This window comes from Mytilus californianus, unplaced genomic scaffold (genome assembly GCF_021869535.1).
Source record: "Mytilus californianus isolate M0D057914Y unplaced genomic scaffold, xbMytCali1.0.p SCAF_3, whole genome shotgun sequence".
NCBI classification, from domain to species: Eukaryota; Metazoa; Mollusca; class Bivalvia; order Mytilida; family Mytilidae; genus Mytilus; species Mytilus californianus.
In genome coordinates this window covers 83,429,955-83,452,434 of record NW_026262679.1, presented here as the reverse complement: position 1 = coordinate 83,452,434, position 22,480 = coordinate 83,429,955, and the positions used below count along the sequence as shown (strand labels likewise).

General features: G+C 32.8%; 3 protein-coding genes across 3 annotated transcripts; 2 read left to right on the top strand and 1 right to left on the bottom strand.

Annotated features, from left to right (window-relative positions):
- The first annotated feature begins 1,422 nt into the window (after positions 1 to 1,422).
- On the top strand, positions 1,423 to 5,656 carry LOC127735254 (universal stress protein YxiE-like). Its single transcript, XM_052245373.1, has 4 exons — positions 1,423 to 1,584; positions 2,827 to 2,910; positions 3,628 to 3,737; positions 5,443 to 5,656. The coding sequence occupies exons 1-4, from the start codon at positions 1,500 to 1,502 to the stop codon at positions 5,635 to 5,637; spliced, it is 474 nt and encodes a 157-aa protein (XP_052101333.1). The 5' UTR covers positions 1,423 to 1,499; the 3' UTR covers positions 5,638 to 5,656.
- Positions 5,657 to 8,214: 2,558 nt separating this feature from the next.
- On the top strand, positions 8,215 to 15,416 carry LOC127735255 (universal stress protein YxiE-like). Its single transcript, XM_052245374.1, has 4 exons — positions 8,215 to 8,392; positions 8,813 to 8,896; positions 13,288 to 13,397; positions 14,142 to 15,416. The coding sequence occupies exons 1-4, from the start codon at positions 8,311 to 8,313 to the stop codon at positions 14,334 to 14,336; spliced, it is 471 nt and encodes a 156-aa protein (XP_052101334.1). The 5' UTR covers positions 8,215 to 8,310; the 3' UTR covers positions 14,337 to 15,416.
- Positions 15,417 to 15,896: 480 nt separating this feature from the next.
- On the bottom strand, positions 15,897 to 19,468 carry LOC127735249 (neuroplastin-like). Its single transcript, XM_052245366.1, has 4 exons — positions 19,329 to 19,468; positions 17,918 to 18,214; positions 17,110 to 17,382; positions 15,897 to 16,307 (listed from the first exon to the last, which is right to left on the bottom strand). The coding sequence occupies exons 1-4, from the start codon at positions 19,387 to 19,389 to the stop codon at positions 16,192 to 16,194; spliced, it is 747 nt and encodes a 248-aa protein (XP_052101326.1). The 5' UTR covers positions 19,390 to 19,468; the 3' UTR covers positions 15,897 to 16,191.
- Positions 19,469 to 22,480: the final 3,012 nt, after the last annotated feature.

The window sequence follows — 22,480 nt, the reverse complement described above, 5'->3', positions numbered from 1 at the left end:
CTGTTTGAAGACGAGCAAAAGACCATAGCCATCAAAGAGATAACTTAGATTGGTCATCTACCATGTTTTTGTTAAAGAAGGTTATTCATAAAGTATATACTTTCCGTTAAGATTAAGTTATATGTCATATATAGGCTCACCGTAAACTGATTTAGAGTTATGACATTCTTTTTATCATTGAAGCCCAGTGACTTCGGGGATGATGAAATACTTGTAACTAACTTTAAGGATTTGATTTTTTATTGTATTTTGCCTAATGTTTTTGTGAGCATGTATCTACGATTGTTCTCTTAAACATGTTAAACCACGCCACATTATGTATGTGTTTTTCCCAAGCTAGGCAACTGTTTTCCAGAGTTTGTCGTTGGTTGCTGAATGTCATATTTGTGTTTAGTATAATTCGGGCAGTTTTCTTTGAGTTGTTTCACATTTATCATAGCGGACCCTTTTATAGAGTATTATGTTCTATAGGTTTAGGTCATTAAATAAGACCGTACGATGACCGTAGTTGATGACATCTTTGTCGTTTGGTCTTAAGGGAACGACTATTTAACTCTGAGGTAAGGTGTGGCATGTTTTATTTTTATAAATAGAATATTCAGATTCCTATTTTTTTTAAAATATATTGATCATTGAGAGAAGTAATACGAATCTGTTTCACTTTGATAGTAAACTTGAGAATGGAAATGGGGAATGTGTCAAGGAGACAACCCGACCAAAGAGCAGTAAACAGCCCAAGGTCAACAATGGGTCTTCAACACAGCGAGAAAATCCCACACCCGGAGGCGGGCTTCAGTTGGCCCCTAAACAAAAATGTGTACTAGTTCAGTGAAAATGGACGTCACACTAAACTCCGAAACAAATAAATGATCATATAGCATTTGCCATTAAATTGAATGGTAAATTTTCGTGCTTTGTGTGACAAAAAACAAATAGTTTGATAAATTGTGTGGTCTCATTTGGCAATTATGCAACTGACATTTCCTTATTTGTATAATGTATACAGAAAACAATAAGTAGATAGATGACGGCTCTAAAAGTATTGGATACCAATATAAAGCTTGATATCAATTATCAAGCTCTGATTTGTAGCTGCAGAGAGAAATGCGACATGTTCCTGGAGAACGGAAGGACACAAGTGAACCCGTATACTCCTCTTTACGAGAGCGGGTTTAAATAGTTGGAAAGTTGTTAAAACTGTATAGCTAAAAATATGATAAAAGACTTTATTTCATCAATCCCATATTTCGATTAAAAACGCGAATGCAGGTGCCGAGAAACAGTCTTTTGACTACCACAGCGTAAAGCAAACGTCATGTGCAATCAATGCATCAACATTTTTTTTTCACAATGTCTCTGGTTGTGTAATTTACTACCAGGGCATCAATAATATACTGCGCAGTATAAATTCAGCTGTAGTGAAATCAATATACAACATTTATTTTTAGACTGTCACACTCGACCTATCGTAGTTTTACTTTATCTGTACTTTCGGTACAATGGCAGATGCATCAAAGGGACCAGGTAACAGGATTGCTGTTGTGGCTATGGATGGAAGTGAAGCATCAGAAGCGGCACTAGATTGTAAGTTAAACGCATGCAAAAATGCCCATTTGTATACAAATCATTATCTATTTTGTGTAACATACTTGTCATATCGGTGTTTAAGCTAATGTGAACGACCTCTCTATCATATTTATTTGTCATGAATAATACGGAAAGTGACAAAATGCACTTTTGTGCATAATACGTGAGCTTTAACATGTTAAATCATAACACCTCTTTTTGGTGCAATTGTTTATGTTTATAAAAACATAGTAAGCCCGAAATACATTAATGAAACGCTTCGAGGCAGTAAAAATATAGGTTCAAGGATTCGTGACTATAAATATAATTTGTAATCTATGAATCATGGATAGTCCTAATGTAAGAAGCTCCCAGACGCCGGTGATTTTTTCAAACAACGTTGAACATTTTTCGGTTACCTCTTGAAATTAAATCGACAAACACTTTTTTTTAAAATTTATGCAATCGAATTGTGTTCGAAATAGTATATTTGGTAAGAATATTTTCAACTATTTTAAAAAACCTTACCTTTTTACAATTTGCTTCACTAGAGTAAGACGCATGCGAATATTTTTATATTTCCCAGCATCCCTCAACATATAACTGAGTAAGGTCTAAGAAGCGCAGGTTTTGTTGATCCCACAGACTTACACTAAGTCTTCATGGCTATTTTAAAGGATTGTGAAAATTAATATAATTCAAAACTGAAACGTTAAGACTTAGGACAAGCACAATTTTCAATAATCCGAATAACGTTTCATTTGATGAGTCATAATATTACAATACTTAAACAAAGGCGCTCGGTGAATGTCACCCCTCCCCCTTTTTATCCATTTTTTTATATATATTTCCGACAAAAAGGACTAAAAGAATAAATGGGCATCATATATATTACTGTTATTGTAATACTTTATGGATAAGAGCCAGAACACATTAAATAAGTTAAACTATTAAGAATAGTTCGACTAAAAAATGAAATACACCCAAAAAAATATTTATAGACGTAAAGAGGAACCATTCCGCAAGCGCCTGTGTATTTGACCAGTTATACATGTAAGTGGAAGACTGATCGCCTTTGAATCTGCAGATAGTAAGAAAATCCATCTGTTAAACGAGTTGTCTCCTTTCTATTTACAGTTTTTGCACAGAATATAAACAAAGTAAACGACGATGTTGTAGTTATGTATTATGTTCACCACAGAGCACAACATGACTACGGATGTGAGTTTACATTAAATTTTGTGTGTTATTTATTTTCAGTTTTTGTTAAGAATGTTTACCATGAAGGCTTCGAAGTCGTTCTTATGTACTGTGTTCACCATAGAGCACAGAACACTTATGGATGTAAGTTACAATTTTGTTTCCTTTATTTTTTCTTCAGATTTTACATAATATGTTTACCTTCATACTTAAAATTGATGAGGCTTTTATGTGTTATTTCATCTATATAGCGAGGGTTGGGAGATGTTGCGGCTCTGTACTCATATGTATATTCTTTTTTTTCAACTTTTGGTGTTCTGCAATCTAAACTTGCATATATAACTACAGTTTCGTCTAGAGTTTAGGTTTTTTAGAATATTTTTCAACATGATTTATTTATGGTAATGCTTATACTATGCTTGTGTACAATACCACATCTATTTGAAATGTACTTTGGTTTGTCTAAATATGCTTAAAACTGGATTCTTTGGCATTTTGAAGACAAAATAACCTGAAAAATGTTTGATTCTCAAATAGACCTATATTTATATGTGAATGTGAAATGTGTCAGTGTTTTTACTTTATTTGTTATTTGTTTTTATTTGTTTTATCACAATCCTTAAGTGCAAGGCAACACGACATACAATAAAAGATTTCTATAACCTATACAGATTAGAGATATTCATAATAAAATGTTGGTGTTTTTTTGTGTTTTTTTTTACACGTCTGTTGTCTAGATTGAATGTATTATTGTTCTGCAAATGTTTATTATCATATTGGTCTTGTGGTGTATTCCCCGTGGTGAGTAAACCAATTCTTATTCAAATTCTGGTTGATTATCGTTACTCTAATAAATTGTAGCTGTTTGGATGCCCGTAGAACCACATTTGGTTGTGCATGCATACCACGAAGAGAGAAAGAAAGGAGAAGAGGTCTGTAAAAAACTGAAAGCCAAACTTGACACGTACAAGGTAATGTTCTTACTTAATTTAATTCTTTATTTATTTAAAGAGGATTGCCAACAGCCAGAGGCTACGTGTGGGTCTCCATGTTCTTACTTAGTAGTGGGAATTTCACTTACATGTCTTAAAGCAGCATCAGCGAAGTCAGAATTATTTGCCACAGTCTGTGCCTAACGTGCATGGATCATATCATGAGATATTTAATCTTAAGGAATTGATTGGATCACGCGACCATTGGATATGGAGTTTGAATCTTAATTTCTTTATTGGGGGGGGGGGGGGGGGGGGTTCTGAAGGGAAGTGAAAACAATAGTGTTTGTATTGAAGATTTGTTTAAAAAAAGAAATAAAAACAATTGTGATTTAAAGAAAATGTGATAAATTTATTTCTCAAATGATATTGGAAGACCCTTCTAATTCATGTTTACCTTGTTTTGTTTAGTAGTTTTGCCTCCATTGAAATCATTTTCAGTATTTTATTCAAACAGCACAACTTCATGCTTTTTTATTCGCTCCAACATCAGTCGTATTTGATTTAGTCTTCCAGCTGTTTTGATTCGAGCGCCATGCAACTGATGAGTCTTGTGTACCAAATTATTATAGCCTAGTATCTTGAAGAGGTTTTTTTTATCCAAGTTTATGAGGCAATGAAACCTTATATTATTATTTTTTTTATGTTTTTGGGATATAATGTTTTACTATAGTCCGATTACCAAATTGCCTCTGTATCCACGAGAAACAATTAACAATATAGATTTGATGCATTTTTTCTATAACCTGGGACATGTTATATTGACTATTCCGAGCTATAACAGGTTACAGCTTATTTGATCAAATTGGGTTTTTTTCGACAGTGGAAATATTATCATACAGCAGGTGGACAAAATCGTCAAAATATAATTATAGAAATGTATCCATGTTATTGTTTAATTGTGTATTATCCGCAGCGGTCACTGATATATTATATAGAGAGCTCACTATATAATATATCAGTGACTGCTGTGGATAATAAACTTGGAATTGATAGTAAATAGAAAATACAAGTTATTTCTAGTATATTTATGTTCATATTATACAGTAAAACGCGAAAATAATTGAAATTAATGGAAAACAAAAAAAAATAACGGATTTTGGAAAAAAGGGGGAGGGCTAAAAAAATTGTCCCGAGTAACTATGCAAAATAATACCCTTCTTGCTCCTTGTACTTTGTATTGTAACTTTTGTCTGTACAAATTTGGAACATGCACTTAATGAAAAATTACAATAAAACAGTTATCAGCATGTGTCAATCACTCACTTGTCTTTTTAGAATTGGACATAATTTGTAATTATTATATTAAGTTTTAGAGAAGATACGCTTATCATAGATACTAGGCTTAAAATTTTATACGCAAAACGAGCATTTCGTCTACAAAAGACTCATCAGTGACGCTCAAATAAAAAAAGTTAAAAAGGACAAATACTCATAGAGTACGAAGTTGAGAACATTACAGACCCAAAGTTCCGAAAGGCTTGCCAAAATACAGTTAAGGTTATCTACTCCTGGCGTAAAATATCCAAAGTATTTCGAAAAATTCAATGTTTTGTAAACATTTAATTAAAATTGTATCATACTAAAGACATCTGATTTGTTCAGACTACATTTTGTATGGTATAATTTCTGAAGAAAACAAACAATGCAGTTGAATAACAGATACATTTTATGCATTCTTTAGATTGGTGGACAAGTCATTCAGTTAGACGGCGGTGATCCAGGCCACACAATAGTTCAGAAATCTGAGGAATTAGGGGCCAGTTTAATTGTTGTTGGCAGCCGAGGTTTAGGGGCCATTAGACGTACACTTATAGGAAGTGTTAGTGAATATATACTCCATCATTCAAACATTCCTGTGTTCATTTGTAAACATTAATTAAAATATATGTTGTGTGTTGGACTTTTTGTTATTGATGTTTTAATTGTAAAATGCATGCTCTCATCGAGTGCACGCATGAGGTCGTGAGTTTAATCCCCGAAGTTTTCAACCGAAAACTTGAAAATTGGGATTTGCTGCTTACCTACTAAGCACGCGACATTATTTAAGACTAGTGAGCTATGTTTCGGAACAATGTGTCCGGCACGATGACATATCTTCCTGTGGACTGTTTTCTAGTGAACGAGCACATTAAAACCCGACTCCGAGTGTCCGTCTAGGAGCAGAAAAAATATTATAAGCATCACATTTACATGTTCTCACTCTGATATGCATATAATATTTCTAGTTATTTAATGATCTTTAATGTGTTCATGCTCCTATTTATACAATCACTACTTTAAACGTGCTGTCCCTATATGTTTTTATGTTTGGACTACTGTTATTGTAAGATCGTATGAATAGGAACAAAAACACATCAATTAAGTGAAAATAGGTAAAATTTAGAAGAATTTGAGAAATTAAATTATCTAAATACCGGGGAAAGAAGAAAAAGTTCATTTAGAATATAATCGAAAAATACCTATATGATCTAAATACCCATATGGTCCAGCTCGTTAATATCCAAACGGATATATACTCATATGGTCCGACCATACGCGTATGGTCCAAATACTCATATGGTCCGGAACATGTATATTATGTTTGCATTTTAACCCGTCAGGGTTTTACATTTTGCAATAAAGATTATATATAATAAATATCAAAGCCATCAATCCGTGCTGGTGTCCATATTAGTTGGCCACTCAGAACAACGCAACCATAATTGAAAAGTACCACGCAAGGATTTGCCGGCACATTCATTTCGAAGTAACATCCCTTGTCGGTTGGCCAATCATCGTGAATGGGCACCAATGCAACAACTCTTATGTCTGGCTCTTGAGAGTAAAAGCTGCCTAATATATAGGCAGTGCTTCGTTTCTGACATTTTTAGATGATACATTCTTATCATCTGTCAGTCTATTAGATATGTAGTTTTATCAAAACTTAGGTGAACTTTTTTGTAATTTATGGTTGTGACGACCTCAGAAAATGTTTACACACAATATCGTTTCTCAGTCTGTGTGTAAATTGTTTATTAAGGGAATCCATTACTTGCAGGTAGGTACCTTACATTACTCCAAAGACATATTCTTAAAAGGAAATCCTGGATGTTCGAAGGTATACCGATAAAGTTTCAATCAAAGGCGTACGACAACCTTATCTCCCTGCACAAAGACGTTCTTACAAACAACGATATATAGATGGGCTCGCCAAACACTCCACGAAAGTTCTTTCCAAATTACTAACATGTATTAATTATTATACCCTATTGCTCTATATTGCAATCACCTAGTCGTCTATCCGTCCGTCCGTTCCTCAAAAAATATGGTCGTCACACTTTTCTCAGAAACTACTTAAAAGAATTAAAGACTTCAATTTTGGTCCTTTCGTCAACATGCAGCTTTGATAGTTATGTGTTGTAACATGTGAGCACTTTTTGGATCATTCAAGTACTTATTTCCTGTTTGTCGATACTTTGATTTTTCGACATCCGACAACGTGTGCATTGTTGTTCTTTTAGCAAAACCAGGCTTACTATGAAACTCCCTATACATCACGGGCTGTGTCAATCTGTCTTCTCGTCCAAAAGTATATATATCCTTTAACCTCTCTACTCTTTTAGCAAGTATTTCTTATTTTATAAACTTGCAGACAGATTGAAGTCATTAGTTCAAGTTCGTTATAAAAAAAATGACCAACAGGCAGCCGACTTTCAAGTAGAAACCAAACATCACCGTCTTTCCTTACTTCGTCTATATTTCAAACAGTGGCTGCTCAAGAGAATGAAAAGAAGCAAGCATCATACTTTTAGTTCCTGTTTCGAAATATAGAGGGAGTATTTGTTTTTGTTTGTTTTAGTTTGTTTGCTTGGTATTGTTTGTTTGGTATAATTTAGATTAAGTTCAGTGACCTTGTTGATTGCATAGGACACCACAAATGCACTTAGGTCTGCTTCATATCTAGAAATTGACAGCGAAGGTCACCTATACCCACGAAATTCACGAAAATTGTTATCCAACGATTTACTATGTATCCACAGTATATAGTTCATTACATAACATTGATTGTATATGTGGAGCCTTTAAGTGCGGACTTTTTTTCATTTGCAATACAACGAATATAAAGTGACACCTTACAGTGGCGTAGGAGTGGGCTGAAAAATGGAGTGGGGGTGAGGGTGGCTCAAACTTCTTAAAGTGACAAAAAAGCTTTTAAATAGACTTAGAGTCTAGGAGTTATACTCGTCGTCCTCTTTCGTTTTCAATAGATTTTTATTTTGCCGCAAAAGTGGAGGGTTAAAACATGGTCCCCCCAACTACTTTTGAAAGTGGAAAAGGGGGACAATTGCCCCTTGTCATCCACCCGGTCTTCTACGCCAGTGTCTTAAGTATCACGTATCAAGTAGAAACGCTATAAATAAACAAGAGATTAGGTATTTATAAATAGTTTTAAATTACCCATCGATCTTATGTAAGTAACACGTCTATCCGACTATTAAATTTTATTTATAGACCTTTACACTTGACCTGCTGGTCGTCTAAATATTCCAGAAACTTTTTAATCTGACAAATGGCCGAAGGGACAGAAACTGCAAAAAGGATCGCTGTTGTGGCGATGGATGGAAGTAAACATTCAGATATAGCATTGAATTGTAAGTTTTATAAGTATTGATTGTGATCAATAAAAAAATCACAAGTTAAATCAAAAACTCTTTATTTACGTAGTTTATTTGTTGAACTCAAAACATTTGAGAAACATGCACATGCATGACGAGGCACAACTGCAGTTCACATAAGGTGTCATTGGTCACAGTTCAAATTATGTCAAAGGCGAATATAATATTGTCGAAAGGGACGACGAGGACAGGGGTTTCAAAAGTTGCGCACATTTTAAAGCAATCTAATTAAAATATAGATCTCTGGTTTCGTTATCCTCATTTGAGTTATATACGAGCACGCGAGTTATTAAGATAAATCTGAATTTTAATCAGATCAATTTTAAAGAATTGTTCAAACGTGTACATAGTGAGTGATAGTCGTAAAATAAAAATATGTCTATTTTCGTTTTATAGTTTACGTGCAAAATGTTTACAAAGAAAATGATGAGGTTATAGTGATGTACTGCGTTCACCACAAGGCACAACACAAATATGAGTGTAAGTTAATATATATATATATCCAAATTAGTTGACATTTGTAAACAATACATTTATGTGCATATATATAGGTGTGTGTAATTGATTGAATAATTTACTTTAGAGAGCATGAATTGTCCTTTCTCACTGTCTTCTTAAGTTTGCACAACAGCTTGACGGCCACAAATAATAAGATGTTGTCTGATTGTCAATGATTTGTAAACATATTATGTTTCACGACCAGCCTAGTTCAAACAAAATGACTAAAATTCGAATTAAGACGTAATGAAAAAAAATTCAGGTTATATGATTTTTGTAACTTTGTGTTTCTACCCTAAAACTGACATAACTGTGCAAATAGATATAAGAAGATGTGGTATGAGTGCCAATGAGACAACTCTCCATCCAAGTCAAAATTTATAAAAGTAAACCATTATAGGTCACAGTACGGTCTTCAACACGGAGCCTTGGCTCACACCGAACAGTAAGCTATAAAGGGCCCCAAAAAATTACTAGTGTAAAACCATTCAAACGGGAAAACCAACGGTCTAATCTATATAAATCAAAGTACTGAAGTACTGAACATCGGATGACCGCAGGTTCTTGTGTATGGTCAAAAGCACATGTCACAGAAACAGATCACATCTCTATACCTGAAACTGAGGTTAATTTACAGAGATTTTCTTTTCTGATACAAGTTCCTGGTTGGATGATGAATAAATGACAGGAAATTCAACCTCACCGTAATAACTATTATATTGTAGTGATACAAATCAGTATACCTTAGACTATTATACTAATATAATAATAGTTCCAGAGAATACACTGGTTTGTTGTTATATATTATATTAATATTACGGTTGCATGTATATATAATTTTCATCTATTTGTAAATCATTCTATTCTACTATTATTATAGTGCAGTGCAAGTGCATGGTGGACACTCTTCTGTAAAAAAAATCAAAGCCTTAAAGGCTGTAAAAGCAATTGCTGCCATGTTAATGCTTTGTGGACTTTTTTTTCATCCATATATATAAGAATTAACCTGGCAGGACAGGAGTGTTGACTAGTGAGAAGCAAGACGGTTTTAACTTTATATCAATAAAAGACTTTAGCAGGAAATCATTTTAAATATGTTTTATATTTCACAAGGAGACAACAAGTTTACCAGGCTAAAGTTGGGGTTAATTATACATGTGCTGAAACATATAACTAAAAAAAAAATCAATATGGATTGTCCCCTGGTAGTGTTTGTAACTGGGCAATAATTTCCTTTATTGATTTAATTTTAACAATTTTCATAATTAATTTAAATTAACCATTCAGTTAAAACATTTCAACTTTCCAGACGCAAATGTTGAAAAACGGGCAAGAAATAAAATATCTTACAAGACATAAACATGTAAAAAATAAATATATATTTCAGCTTACTAAAAATATTTTCATAATGTTACTTTGACATCATTTCTTAAAACTAAGTCCCAAACATAATTGCTCAGTTGATATGTGTCATCCTCATGCGATACGAGATAACTATAATTCTGATGCAATCCCGAAAAGGGGGGTCATCACAAACAAACATGACATTAAATTGTCATTATACGAACTAGAACAAACAGCTCTATGTTGCTTTGATATTTATCAATTTTCAGGAAACATGTGAAATAAATTTCAGGTCCATTTCATTATAGTGCCTAACAAGATTGTGTGAGGTAGACGAAATCATAGTGACCTTAAAACGATCGTATTGTCTTTTGATGTCCAAAAATAGGCAGATCGGACATATAAGGACTTTATCTAATGACTACATAAATTTGGGATTTATTATTATTATAATATTCTAATGAAACTGAAAATTGTATTTTTTTGTTAGGATAAACAACAATTTTACCTGGCGTAGCCGTGCATAAAATGTTTTTCTGCGAAAAATGACGTATTTAATGGAATAGAACGTTAATACAGTGAACTTTCTCTTTTTTCTCCGCAATAGGCTATCAAAAATAATTTATCTAATGTGTATGTGGAAAATTATGTGAAAAGATAAAAAGTGGCAATTGTTACCTTTCATACCTTAAGTTTCATTCATATGCCGCTATTATTGTTGTTGTTACCAATTATGTAAATCAATTGTATCTGATTTTATGCCCTTTATGGGCCCTGTAATTTGGAAAATACAAAAAAACAAATCTATTCATTGATAAAACGTAATATGGACTGGTCCAGTGTCCAGTTTGCAGGTCATTTAATTTACTGTACACATTCATGCACGCTCTGATTTAATCGATATACTCGTACGAAAAAGCATGAACAGTTTGAAGGTAATCTAATAATAACTTAATCCAATCAAATTGCAAAAGATTCAATAACAATGTCCAGTCCACGTCATAATGAGTAATAGGGGTAAACTTGGTAGGGAGAAAATGACAGATATTTCAAGTTAATATTTATGCAATAACGAATTAAAATTTGTCAACCAAAAGTTTTGCTACAATTTCAAAAACATGTCGTTCTGTATGGGTATAGTTTTCGGATCTTTCATTAGCATATTTAAGGCTATAAAAAGTTTGGGCTTCAAAAGTTCACACAATTATTGACTTTATACAGAAAATTCGTCCTTGTAAAACATTTAATAGTTAGCAAATGATACGCGATTTTAAAGTAAAATTATTTCTTAAAACACTGCAAAAAATTTCATTCATATTGATAAAGTGGTATCGTCATAAAGTGCGTTGAAATGAACAGTGGTATAGCAAACATCGAATTTCCTCACAAAATGTTATCACACACTATAGTAAGGGGAGTCAGTTAAGTTTGTTTATTTTTAGATTACAGGTAATCATTTGACATTACGTATACAACCTGTGTGACCTGTGTAGTGATTTTGATTTTACGATAAATTCATGAATGAATGAACGATAATTTTATGAATGAACATGAGCACCTGACCTCTTTCTTAAACACCAATTAAACATATAAAAAACGTATTTAAAAGGAGATAATTTTCAGTACTAAATCAACAACTGAAATGATTCCATTTTTTGATGAAACATCGTACGAACGGAAAACGGAATCGCAGGTATAAAAATGCACTTTTTTCCCTTGTAATGACCGCGGATCTATAATTTTTATAGATCGGTTGAAATCCCAAAACTAATTTGCATAATGGAAATTTAGGCGATAGCAATACATCGGAATGACCTGAAGGTCATCCTCTGTAAAAACGAGAAACGAGAAACACTTATTAACCACATCAACAAACGACAACTACTGAACATCAGATTCCTGACTTAGGACAGGTGCAAACAAATGCAGCGGGTTTAAACGTTTTAATGGTACCAAACCTTCACCCCTTTTCTGAAACAATAGTGTAACATCACAACATAGAAAGACACACTATAAAATATCAACTGAAATAGCTTAACTCAATCAAAGGACATATTAACACCATTGAACATACACTGAACAAATAAATTTGAGCTATGGCACAATGTAAATACAAAATAAATAAACTAAGGGAAGAATAATAAAAGTAACATGTTATATCGGTAAGAAATGTTAAACAATTAAAGAAAAACAATATGCTCGAACAAAAATACCATCCATTTGCAATAACTTTAAACACAGGTAACTGAAATAATTTTGTTGTTAGGTATACCTGTACAGTACCAAAGAGAAAGGAAATATTTTTACAAAATAAATAATTTTGAATACAAAATAAATAAACTAAGGGAAGAATAATAAAAGTAACATGCTATATCGGTAAGAAATGTTAAACAATTAAAGAAAAACAATATGCTCGAACAAAAATACCATCCATTTGCAATAACTTTAAACACAGGTAAATGAAAATAATATTGTTGTTAGGTATACGTGTACAGTACCAATAGAGAAAGGAAATATTATTACAAAATAAATAATTTTGATGTTCATAGTACGAAGTGAAAATTTATAGTTATACCAAACACTTATCAAAATCTGTATTTTTGGCTCAATTGTCCTAGAAGACCAATATTAGCTAAATCAATTAGCGTGCGTCGAAAACTTCAAAAATGTTTTTCTCTTTCACAGCTAAGCCAATTGGAATAAGCTTGGCCAAACAGTCATTATAGCAGGTTGTCTAGTTTCAAAATTATATCTGATTTTGAATTTCCTGCCGAGTTACTATTACTAATCATGGCGACTAAGATTATACTTAAAAAAAAAGTAGGATAAAATAGCGAATTGCTACTAAAATTTTGATAAATAATATTTTTTATGATCGCACAAAACCGGCATCAAACGTGTGCTTCACAGCTTAGATAATTTAGGGTGGGGATCAAAAAGTTAATTAACTAAGTATTCAAATATATGAATGATACTTAGAATGCTGTTAAATAAACTTTAATATTTTTTCTTTGATTTTACCTTTACAGCTAAATGGATGCCCGTTGATCCAAATATTATTGTCCATAAATACCACGAAGAAACAGCTAAAGGAGAAGAAATATGCAAAGGGATAAAAGAAAAACTTGATGCATACCAGGTATAATGTTTCATAAAACGGATATTGACCTTTGTCTTAAAAGAAAATGGAAAAGTTATTATAGATAAGGAAACTTTGGGTAAATGTCAATGCGATCACTATAATTAACGGTAAACAATCAACAAAATACATCTTCTGTTATATATAGAAATAAGGAGATGTGGTATGATTGCCAATGAGACACCTTTCCACCATGGTTCAAATAAGTGGATATAACAATTATATGTCACCGTACGATCTTCAACAATGAGAAAACTTATACCGTATAGTGGTATATTATATAACTCCAAAGCGTTTATGTGTCGAAAATTATGTTGATATTTGTTTGCTCAAAATATTGAAACATGTACCAATTCAGGATAATAAATCACACAATAGCAAAATGGTCAGCATAAGGGAAATACATATTAAAGTCGATGGACCTACACTATCTGGATTGAACTGTAAGTTTTAACTTGAATATTGTTTCTGTGCATTATAGAAGTCCAAAGTGTCTCCCTTATGGTCAAACATGTGGTCTTTCTTTTTTTAAACTGCAGACCAAACTCTCTACTTTCCCTTCAATGCAATTTCTTTTGGTTGGACACTCTTGGTCCTCCTCCCTGTTTGGAAATCCGGAATCCGCCACTGACGTATTAAAATGTTCAAAGGGAGTTAACTATTTGACATGCCTAAATTCCTCTATATCAATGGTGTGGACTATATTTTTAGCCAAGGAGAATTATTTTAGGCCTATTGTTTTAGGTCGGCGGAAAGGTGATGCAATTGGAAGGAGGAGATCCTGGTCACACCATAATGAAAAAAATTGAAGAACTTGGAGCCAGTCTGGTTGTTGTCGGTTCCCGTGGTCACGGTACCCTCAGACGGAAGATTTTGGGAAGTGTTAGTGAATACATTCTTCACCACTCGCCAGTACCAGTTTTCATAAGTCGACATTAAAGAGCAACCCCGCGTTCTTTTGTTCATAACAGATATTCATTTGAAGATGTGCTGAAAATCTGAGATAATGTCTTTGAAAGTCATTCTTTGTGTATATGGGATAGCTTCAGTAGAGGGGCTGAACAGATTAAGACAGATCAGTTTTCAAAGAAATTTTGACTACATACTTGTTCAAATTTATTTTTTATTTTTTTCTTCCCCGATCGACGGTCAATCGATGTCTAGTTCTAACTTGAATCACTAATATATAATTTTCAAATACATTTAATAGCAACCTCTGTATGGCTAAGTGAGGCTTATATTATATATTTTTTTGCGCATTAAAATTATTTCAATTTTGTCCGTCGTTTAGGTCACAATCTAGCATATAATGAGCCCGATTGTGAGACTACAGATAAATATAGATAAGAGAGATTAATGTGAATTTCATTTCTTTCCGCGTTTCTGCTACATATTGGTCATATTTTTATGCTGATAAGATAAAATTATCGCTAGAATTTTCTTTTTATCATTGAACTTGATGTTCAAAGGTTGTTATTGTAATGAACTTAGTACGACTACCAAATTGAGTCCAAAATACAGAATTGCATGTATTTTGATAATTGTATGTGTTTAATTGTATAAAAATATGATTCTGAATTTTAACAGTAGTTTCATTGGACTGCTGAATACAATTGAAATAGTTTACTGGCATGTGCATGTATATTTCGCTCCGGATAACTAGAAGTGGTGTAATGTATACTTACCGCAAACTTGAAAGAAAAATATCTACATTGTTGATGACTTTGGAGTAAGAATAGGTTAAGAATTATAACAATATTTTTTGACATCAATGTAGTCTATTCTGCAAATAGGATAAGATTTTTTTTTCATCGAATTTCCAAGTTTTTTTTATATTTTGTTTATCTGTTGCAAAAACAAATTCTTTGTAAATATTTTATTTCTTTCTTTATTCATATCTGTATAGGACCTTCGTAGTATTGTTTCAATATGCAGTCTAATGATGGTATTACAATGGTCCTGTCACGAGTCACACATGGCGATTTTTTGTCTATTATTGAAGATTTATGTTGACCTTCAGATATTTTTTGTTGTTAATTATCTGTTTCGTTGGCTTATATATCTGCTTTTTAGCTCACCCGGACATCACTAAATGCGCCCGTCTCCTTTGGAGCCACTGTACGAATTTGAACCAAATATTATGTGAATGATTCTAAGATTATCGAGTTTATAACTTAAATCCGTTATTTTGATTCGTTCACCAAAATTACCACCCTTAAGCTTGCTAAAATAGACTGAAAAGTGGTTACAAGTTGACAATGTTAAAAGTAGTCATCATAGAAAAATCGTTTGAAGTCAACCATATTCATGATTGTGTTTCCGTTACAAATATTAAATTTGAATACAACTTGAACTTGATATTACTCAACCGAGTACCACGGGTCATAAGGGCCAGAATACTTTATTTCTTTTTCTTAATCTTTCTAGCAATACAAAACAAACAAGTCTTGTACTTAAGTAATACAATAGCCCAATACCTACAGAAATGACAAAACAATATAGATAAATTTCTATTCTATAGTATATTTTTTATTGTGCATTTTGAATACATGTAGATCACTAGGAAAAGTATCTAGCAAGAAATAAAATAAAATAAAGCAAACTATATAGGGAGGACGAGGGTGCATGATTATTGCTGTTCTATTGATGATTCTAATCGAACAGAGATGTGAATAGATCCATTGATCGATGTTACACATTCTTTGTAGATTTGAGAGCTACTGTATCAGTTTGCGTGTCCGTCCCTGTCCCACCACATCCCTTCTTCCTCGCTCAATGTCGACAATGTTCAATGTCAAGAGGATTTCCTGTCTGTTTTCTTTTTGTTGTCTTTACAAAACAGTATTATCAAAACAAGAACCAATACTTCAAGTACTATTCCAATAAACGGCCATAAAGGAGCTAATTTTTCTGAAACAAAAAAACATCAAAATAACTCGCATTATCCATATCTGAAGATTTTTTATCTATCTTTATAGTCTTGTGTTTCTTAACAATTAATTAGGAAAAACGTTTGGACATTTTTGTATGTGTTGCTTCTTGGCCCTATTCTAGCCATTTGTTTTTAATTTCACAATTTATTTTTTGCAGCGTTTGTTTTTTTTCCTGCATAGTTTGAATAGTCTGTGTATTCATTGAGATCAAAGATGCACCGGTGTGTGTTTTAATTATACGTGTGTCAAAACGGACGGACATATAAACAAAAAGGACCAAATTCTTCTTTTGCATCTCTAATTGAAAGATAAAATATGGTTTATTTTTAAAAGGCTGTGGGTGTGTTGGTGTTGTTGGTGTGTGTGTGTGTGTGTGCCGATGGTCTAATCAACATTGTAATTCTACAAGACAGATGAGTAATGGTCTTTCATGTCTGTGATATTTGTTTTTCGTTAATTGTTTAATTATAAATTAGGCCGTTAATTTTCTCAATTGAATTGTTTTATATTTTTCATGTCGGGGCCTTTTATAGCCGACTATACGGTATGGGTTTTCTCATTGTTGAAGGCCGTACGGTTGCCTATAATTGCTTACATCCACTTTATTTGAACTTTGGTGGATATTTGTCTCATTGGCAGTCATACCTCATCTCTTTATTTTTATATCAGATGTACTTTCAATTTATTAAAACATGATAGGAGTTAAGACATAACTAGTTAGAATGCTTATTCGCACAAAAAAATAAAGTGTCCAGTAGTACCAACTGTAATGGTCTTACCTCTTACACGGACCAAAGTTGTAAAAGATTTTCTTCCAATACTCCATGATGCAGAGCAAGTATAATGACCTCTGTCTGAAGTTTTGATTGCTGAAAGTTGAAGTGAACCATCTTGTTTTCCCTGTGTATTTGACAGAACTATTCTATCGTCATTTAACAATGAACCATCTCTGTACCAATTAACTGTAGATTGGAGAAAACTTGGAACTGGACAGTCTAGAATTAAATCTTTGTCCTCTATAAAACTGTATGATTGGTCAAATTTGCTGTTGTCTGAAGTAAAATGGAAGATGTATTGTACTACTATATTACAAACATCTTTATCTTTTCTAATGTATAGTTATCAGTTTTGCAATTTTGAAACCTTTACCTTCGGTCGTTCATTTTCAACACGGTCTATAAGCTAAAATGCCCTGTACAGATACAATATCAGTTCAATGTCACAAAAATGATATTAACTTGTTTATGATGCCTAGAAATTCAAGGGTTTCGTGTCGAATACAAAAAAAAATGTTTTAATAGTATTCCTTATTCTTCTGTACTCATGACTCCGGCACATGTGCATCTTATCACATTAACTTTTTTTTTTCTGAGTCTTATAATTATTGAAAAACCAATTACCTCAATAGAGTTTATGCAATGCTGACTTAGAAGTAATAAGCGGTTCATTACTGCATGCAAATTCCAATTTTCTTCCAATGAGCGAACAAACCACACACATGCATACATATATGCAATCTAAAAACTAAGATACATGTCAGAGACAACTTTTAATACAAATAATAGTTCGATCAAAGAGTTGTTATACCTGCAAGAACCATAATCGTAACATTGACTGACGAATCGTTTGAAATGCATGTATATATTCCTCCGTCTGAAATATCTGTTGACGATTTGAAAATATTTAGTTTTACAGTTATTGAACCTTCGCTCGCAATGTTAATAGTAACATTTCTCTCAAATCCAACCAATTCTTGTCCATTTTTCCTGAAGATGGGTACTAAACTTTCATTTGTATGGCTGTATGTGTATTCGCATCTCAGAGAGAGGGAACTTTTTTCAACTGTTTGGAGTAATTCGCTTCCTTCTAATATTCTGGTAGATCCTGAAAAAACACAAGCACTCAAATTATAGACTGAGTTCAATGAAAGTAATCAGTATTATATATGTAAATGAATTTTTGCCACAGATTAAGGGCGATTTCATTTCTCATATTTGTTAGGTATATATTCCGGTCAGTCTAATATGAATAAAATTGAATGTGCTTTTCCTTATATTTGTACATATGATAAATCCAATTTGTTTAAAGTTTTGAGGTTGTGTGGCTTCTCATTAAAATCGTGGACTCGGCATCTTTACACTCCTCTCCAAGCATCAATTCAACAGTGTTGATCGTGTCGTCTCTCAATACTTATCTTGTTTTACATAGACTATAGTTACACGTAGATAAACTAACCTGAACGCAAAATGGTAAATACTAAAAATTCAAATATTGTTTAATGTGGGTATGGATGGGGTTTACAGAATAGAGAATAATTGACCAAGAATACAGAAAAATGACATACCAATAAAGAATATGGAAACATGGCATACAAAATTAGGGAATATAAGAACGAAGACCCCTGTCTTCCCCTTCAAGACCCTCTTTAATGATTATGCCACTATTTAAAGAAAAACACATTATCATTTGACAGAGGCTTTCTCTCTCCTGCTCTTGTATATGCTAATTAATATAAGATTAAGAAGATGTGGTATGATTTCCAATAAGACAAATGAGTAAACTAACCTTCAGAGAACAAATGACATAGAAGTAAACAACTATAGGTATCCGTACGGCCTCAAACAATGAACAAAACCCATATATACCGCATAGTAAGGTATAAAAGCCACTTCCAGGAAAAAAAATTATCCGTAATATATAACATAATGACCACAATGACATGGTAAACCAAGTTTTCTGTTTGTCTACAATAAAAGGTAAACTGTACAGTGCCAAATAGAAAACATACACATACACAATGTTATGTTGAAAAAAAGCATTTTCCTCGCTGAAGTACATAATGGGAATACTTTGCAGTTTGTGTCAAGAAGGTCTATTGCCATTTCCGTATTAGGAAAAATGAGATTTTTCTTGTTTCTTCTAGTTAATTTTGAGCACATATATATACATATAAGAGTCGAGGAACTCATACTTCGTTTCTAAGAAAGCATCGTCTTACCTGTAACACTAGTAAATAATCCTAAAAGCCATAGAAAAAACTGCAGACTTCTAGTTTTCATTGTGTTTAGTTTACATTATCTTACAATATGTGTCTTTAACCATAGCCGGAAACATCAAAGTACAAGGACGGATATTGTAATTGTCAAGTCTTTAAAATCGCAAATAATTTGTAAATTTAGTAATCCGGTAAGCAATAGCTCGTTTAAAGTCTTATGGTGACATAGCAGGCGCTTGGAAATGGACTTCCCTTTTTCTATATATTTTTGTGTTTCAATTTTTTTATGTTTATTTTCAAGGGCTGAGGGGCATCATATATAAACTTCTTTTATGGTAATATCATATGGATACGGGCAAGCACACCTTAGATAAGTGAAAATAAGTTCAAATATTAATGAAAATGTACATACACAAATTAAAACCTTAAAAAAAGAAAAAAAATACATAGAAAAGGGGGGTCATTCCTAAGCGTCTGTGGGTGACATTGTACAAAATTTTCTTTAAAAACTTATTCACAGAAAGCTTGTATGAATTTCTGTTTTTAAAGTTATCTCTTTCCACTTTCAGAGTTTTTAGGTTATAAACTTTTCCTCACAGAAAATTTATAAAAGTACTATGATATATTGCTACTTCAGTATGTGAACTGTATAGTGCGGTTTCTGTATGTGTACTGTATATTGTAATAATGTGACGTAGAATGAGACCCTAACCTCCAAATCAATGTGTCTGAAGAAGTGTACATGTATATTGGCAATAAGTTAATATCTACGTTATTTATGCGAGTTCGTCTCTATAACAGTCATGTATCTGCTAGTAGATACATAATTACTAGACCACAAGAAATTGTAACAGGCCGTAAGCTCAACTTTTGACAGTCCCTTAAAAGACATGCACATCGCAAAAATCAGCTGAGAATGTTGTTTTTAATGATTTTGCCTGTTTACCAGCAGTATCATCCACTAGCCCCATTATCTTTTTCGAGTTTTCTAGCAGTGGACCTAAAGCTATAATTCATATGAAATTACTAGTAGAGTGTTTCTTGTTCACGGTTTTGTGCTTTGTACAAATTTGAGGAATCATACCCTTTTCAAATGATTTCTTCAGTTTGTATTGGTGTTGTACTGTTACACGACTGTCGCATGTAGTTTATAGAAGGGTTGAGAGCTCACAACATATTTGACCCCGAAACGGTCTTTGTGTGTTTATTCAAAGCCAGAAACTTGTAGTCCGGTGGCGGTCGTTCTTTTACTTCTTCTTCCATATCTTGCCCACATTAAACTTGTTGAATATTCTGGGAAGTTTGTTGATTACACACTTCTCAGTGCATACGTAGACTAGTTAAGGATGTTTTTGGAAGAAATCTAAAAACATCATATTAAACTATCTAAGGTCTTCCCTGAGCCACCCGTACTGGCTTTCCGTTGGCCCAAAACCCTTAAAGACTTGCTGGTTAGAGCTAACTTATACTCTAAATCAGGCCCTTCGTCTGTGGGCTCTTGCAAGGGTTGTGGGAATAAACAATGTCTAACTTGCAACAAATACTGAACATCAAGACATTTAACAGTCACTCCACTGGTACGAAATACACCATATTTTGTAATGTTAATTGCAAGACTCTAAATGCTGTCTATCTTCTACAGTGTAAATGTGGTAAACAATATGATGTGAGTCAGGACAGCTATTTCACAAACGTATGAACGGCCATCGTAGTGACTATGATTGTAAGCCAGACCTTCCTCGCAGTCGATATTTGAAATCCCCTGGTCACACTACAGCAGATCTCAGTTGACTGACTATTACCATAAGCACACCACTGCTTGGTCTAGGGAGGAAAGAATCACTCGGGACAGGTTTTGGATAAGAAAATTAAAAACGTTGGCACCAAATGGGATCAATGAAAAGGTGTTGTTCAATTCGCGCAGTGCTATTTAATTTGGGATGTATAAATATGCAGTCTCTGTTGTAATTACTTAACCTTCGTCAACTTCGCTAGTCTGAGCCGGTGTCAGTTGGAATAACAGCAAAATGTTTTTTTTTTTTGTTGGTTTTTTTTCTGGACATCATTACCAATCTCGTGCTTAGCGTACTTTTTTAGTGGTGGTAATTTTATTGTATTTAGCATGTTGGTTGTAAACAATATTCGCATTGGGGTGTCTGTTGCAGATATAATAAGCAGTTTGTCTTTTGACCAATTCTAATTTTTTGGATACCAATTCAGCTGTATGATATCCCATACAGAACAAGAATATTCAAGTTTGGGTTCAACGAGTGCTTAATTTGTATGCCTGGATTTTTCTATGTTGATGTACTGTTTTCATATTGCGTTTTAGGAAACCAAGTGATTTGTTGACCGTTCAGTGGTGGTTTCAAGTGGGGTATAGAGGGCATACGCCCTTCTTTGACCGGAAAATATATCATTCATTTGCACAAAATCATAAAAAAATAATCTCCTCGCTACGCTCGGCGCTATTAGACTGTAACGGTCAGTTACGGCCCTTTTCCTCGAATCCTGAATTCGCCCTGATCTTTCATATTACATTATTGTAACTATACGTTTGTTATGGCAAGCCGTTTTACTATTTATTCTAACTTCAAGATATCTCATATAGTATATAAGATATCTTATATGATTTAGTTTTTATAAGATATCTTATAAACTTTATAAAGATATCCTATATACTTTATAAGATATCTTCTACAGTTTAAAAGATATTTTATAAAGTATATAAGATATCTTAAAACTTTATGAGATATTTTATAAATATTTTTATATAAGATATCTTATATACTTTATAAGATATCTTATAAACTATATGAGATATCTTTTATAATATATAAGATATCTCATATAATATAAAATATATCTTATATAATTTAGTTTTATAAGATATCTCATATAGTTTATAAGATATCTTATATACTGTATAAGATATCTCCCAAGGTTTATAAGATATCTAATATACTTTATAAGATATCTCCCAAGGTTTATAAGATATTTTATAAATATCTTTTATATGAATTATCTTGTATACTTAATAAGATATCTTATATAGTTTATAGGATATCTCATATAGTTTATAAGATATCTCATATAATTTATAAGATATCTTATAAAGAAAATTATATGAGATATCTTATAAATCATATAAGATA

Coding starts and splice junctions, on each gene's coding strand:
- LOC127735254 (XM_052245373.1), top strand. CDS start 1,500: ATGGCAGATGCATCAAAGGGACCAGGTAACAGGATTGCTGTTGTGGCT. Junction 1,585..2,826: donor ATCAGAAGCGGCACTAGATT/GTAAGTTAAACG, acceptor ATTTATTTTCAG/TTTTTGTTAAGAATGTTTAC. Junction 2,911..3,627: donor AGCACAGAACACTTATGGAT/GTAAGTTACAAT, acceptor AATAAATTGTAG/CTGTTTGGATGCCCGTAGAA.
- LOC127735255 (XM_052245374.1), top strand. CDS start 8,311: ATGGCCGAAGGGACAGAAACTGCAAAAAGGATCGCTGTTGTGGCGATG. Junction 8,393..8,812: donor TTCAGATATAGCATTGAATT/GTAAGTTTTATA, acceptor TTCGTTTTATAG/TTTACGTGCAAAATGTTTAC. Junction 13,398..14,141: donor AAAAACTTGATGCATACCAG/GTATAATGTTTC, acceptor CTATTGTTTTAG/GTCGGCGGAAAGGTGATGCA.
- LOC127735249 (XM_052245366.1), bottom strand. CDS start 19,389: ATGAAAACTAGAAGTCTGCAGTTTTTTCTATGGCTTTTAGGATTATTT. Junction 17,383..17,917: donor TACGATTATGGTTCTTGCAG/GTATAACAACTC, acceptor ATTTTACTTCAG/ACAACAGCAAATTTGACCAA. Junction 16,308..17,109: donor AACTTTGGTCCGTGTAAGAG/GTAAGACCATTA, acceptor TTTTTGTTTCAG/AAAAATTAGCTCCTTTATGG.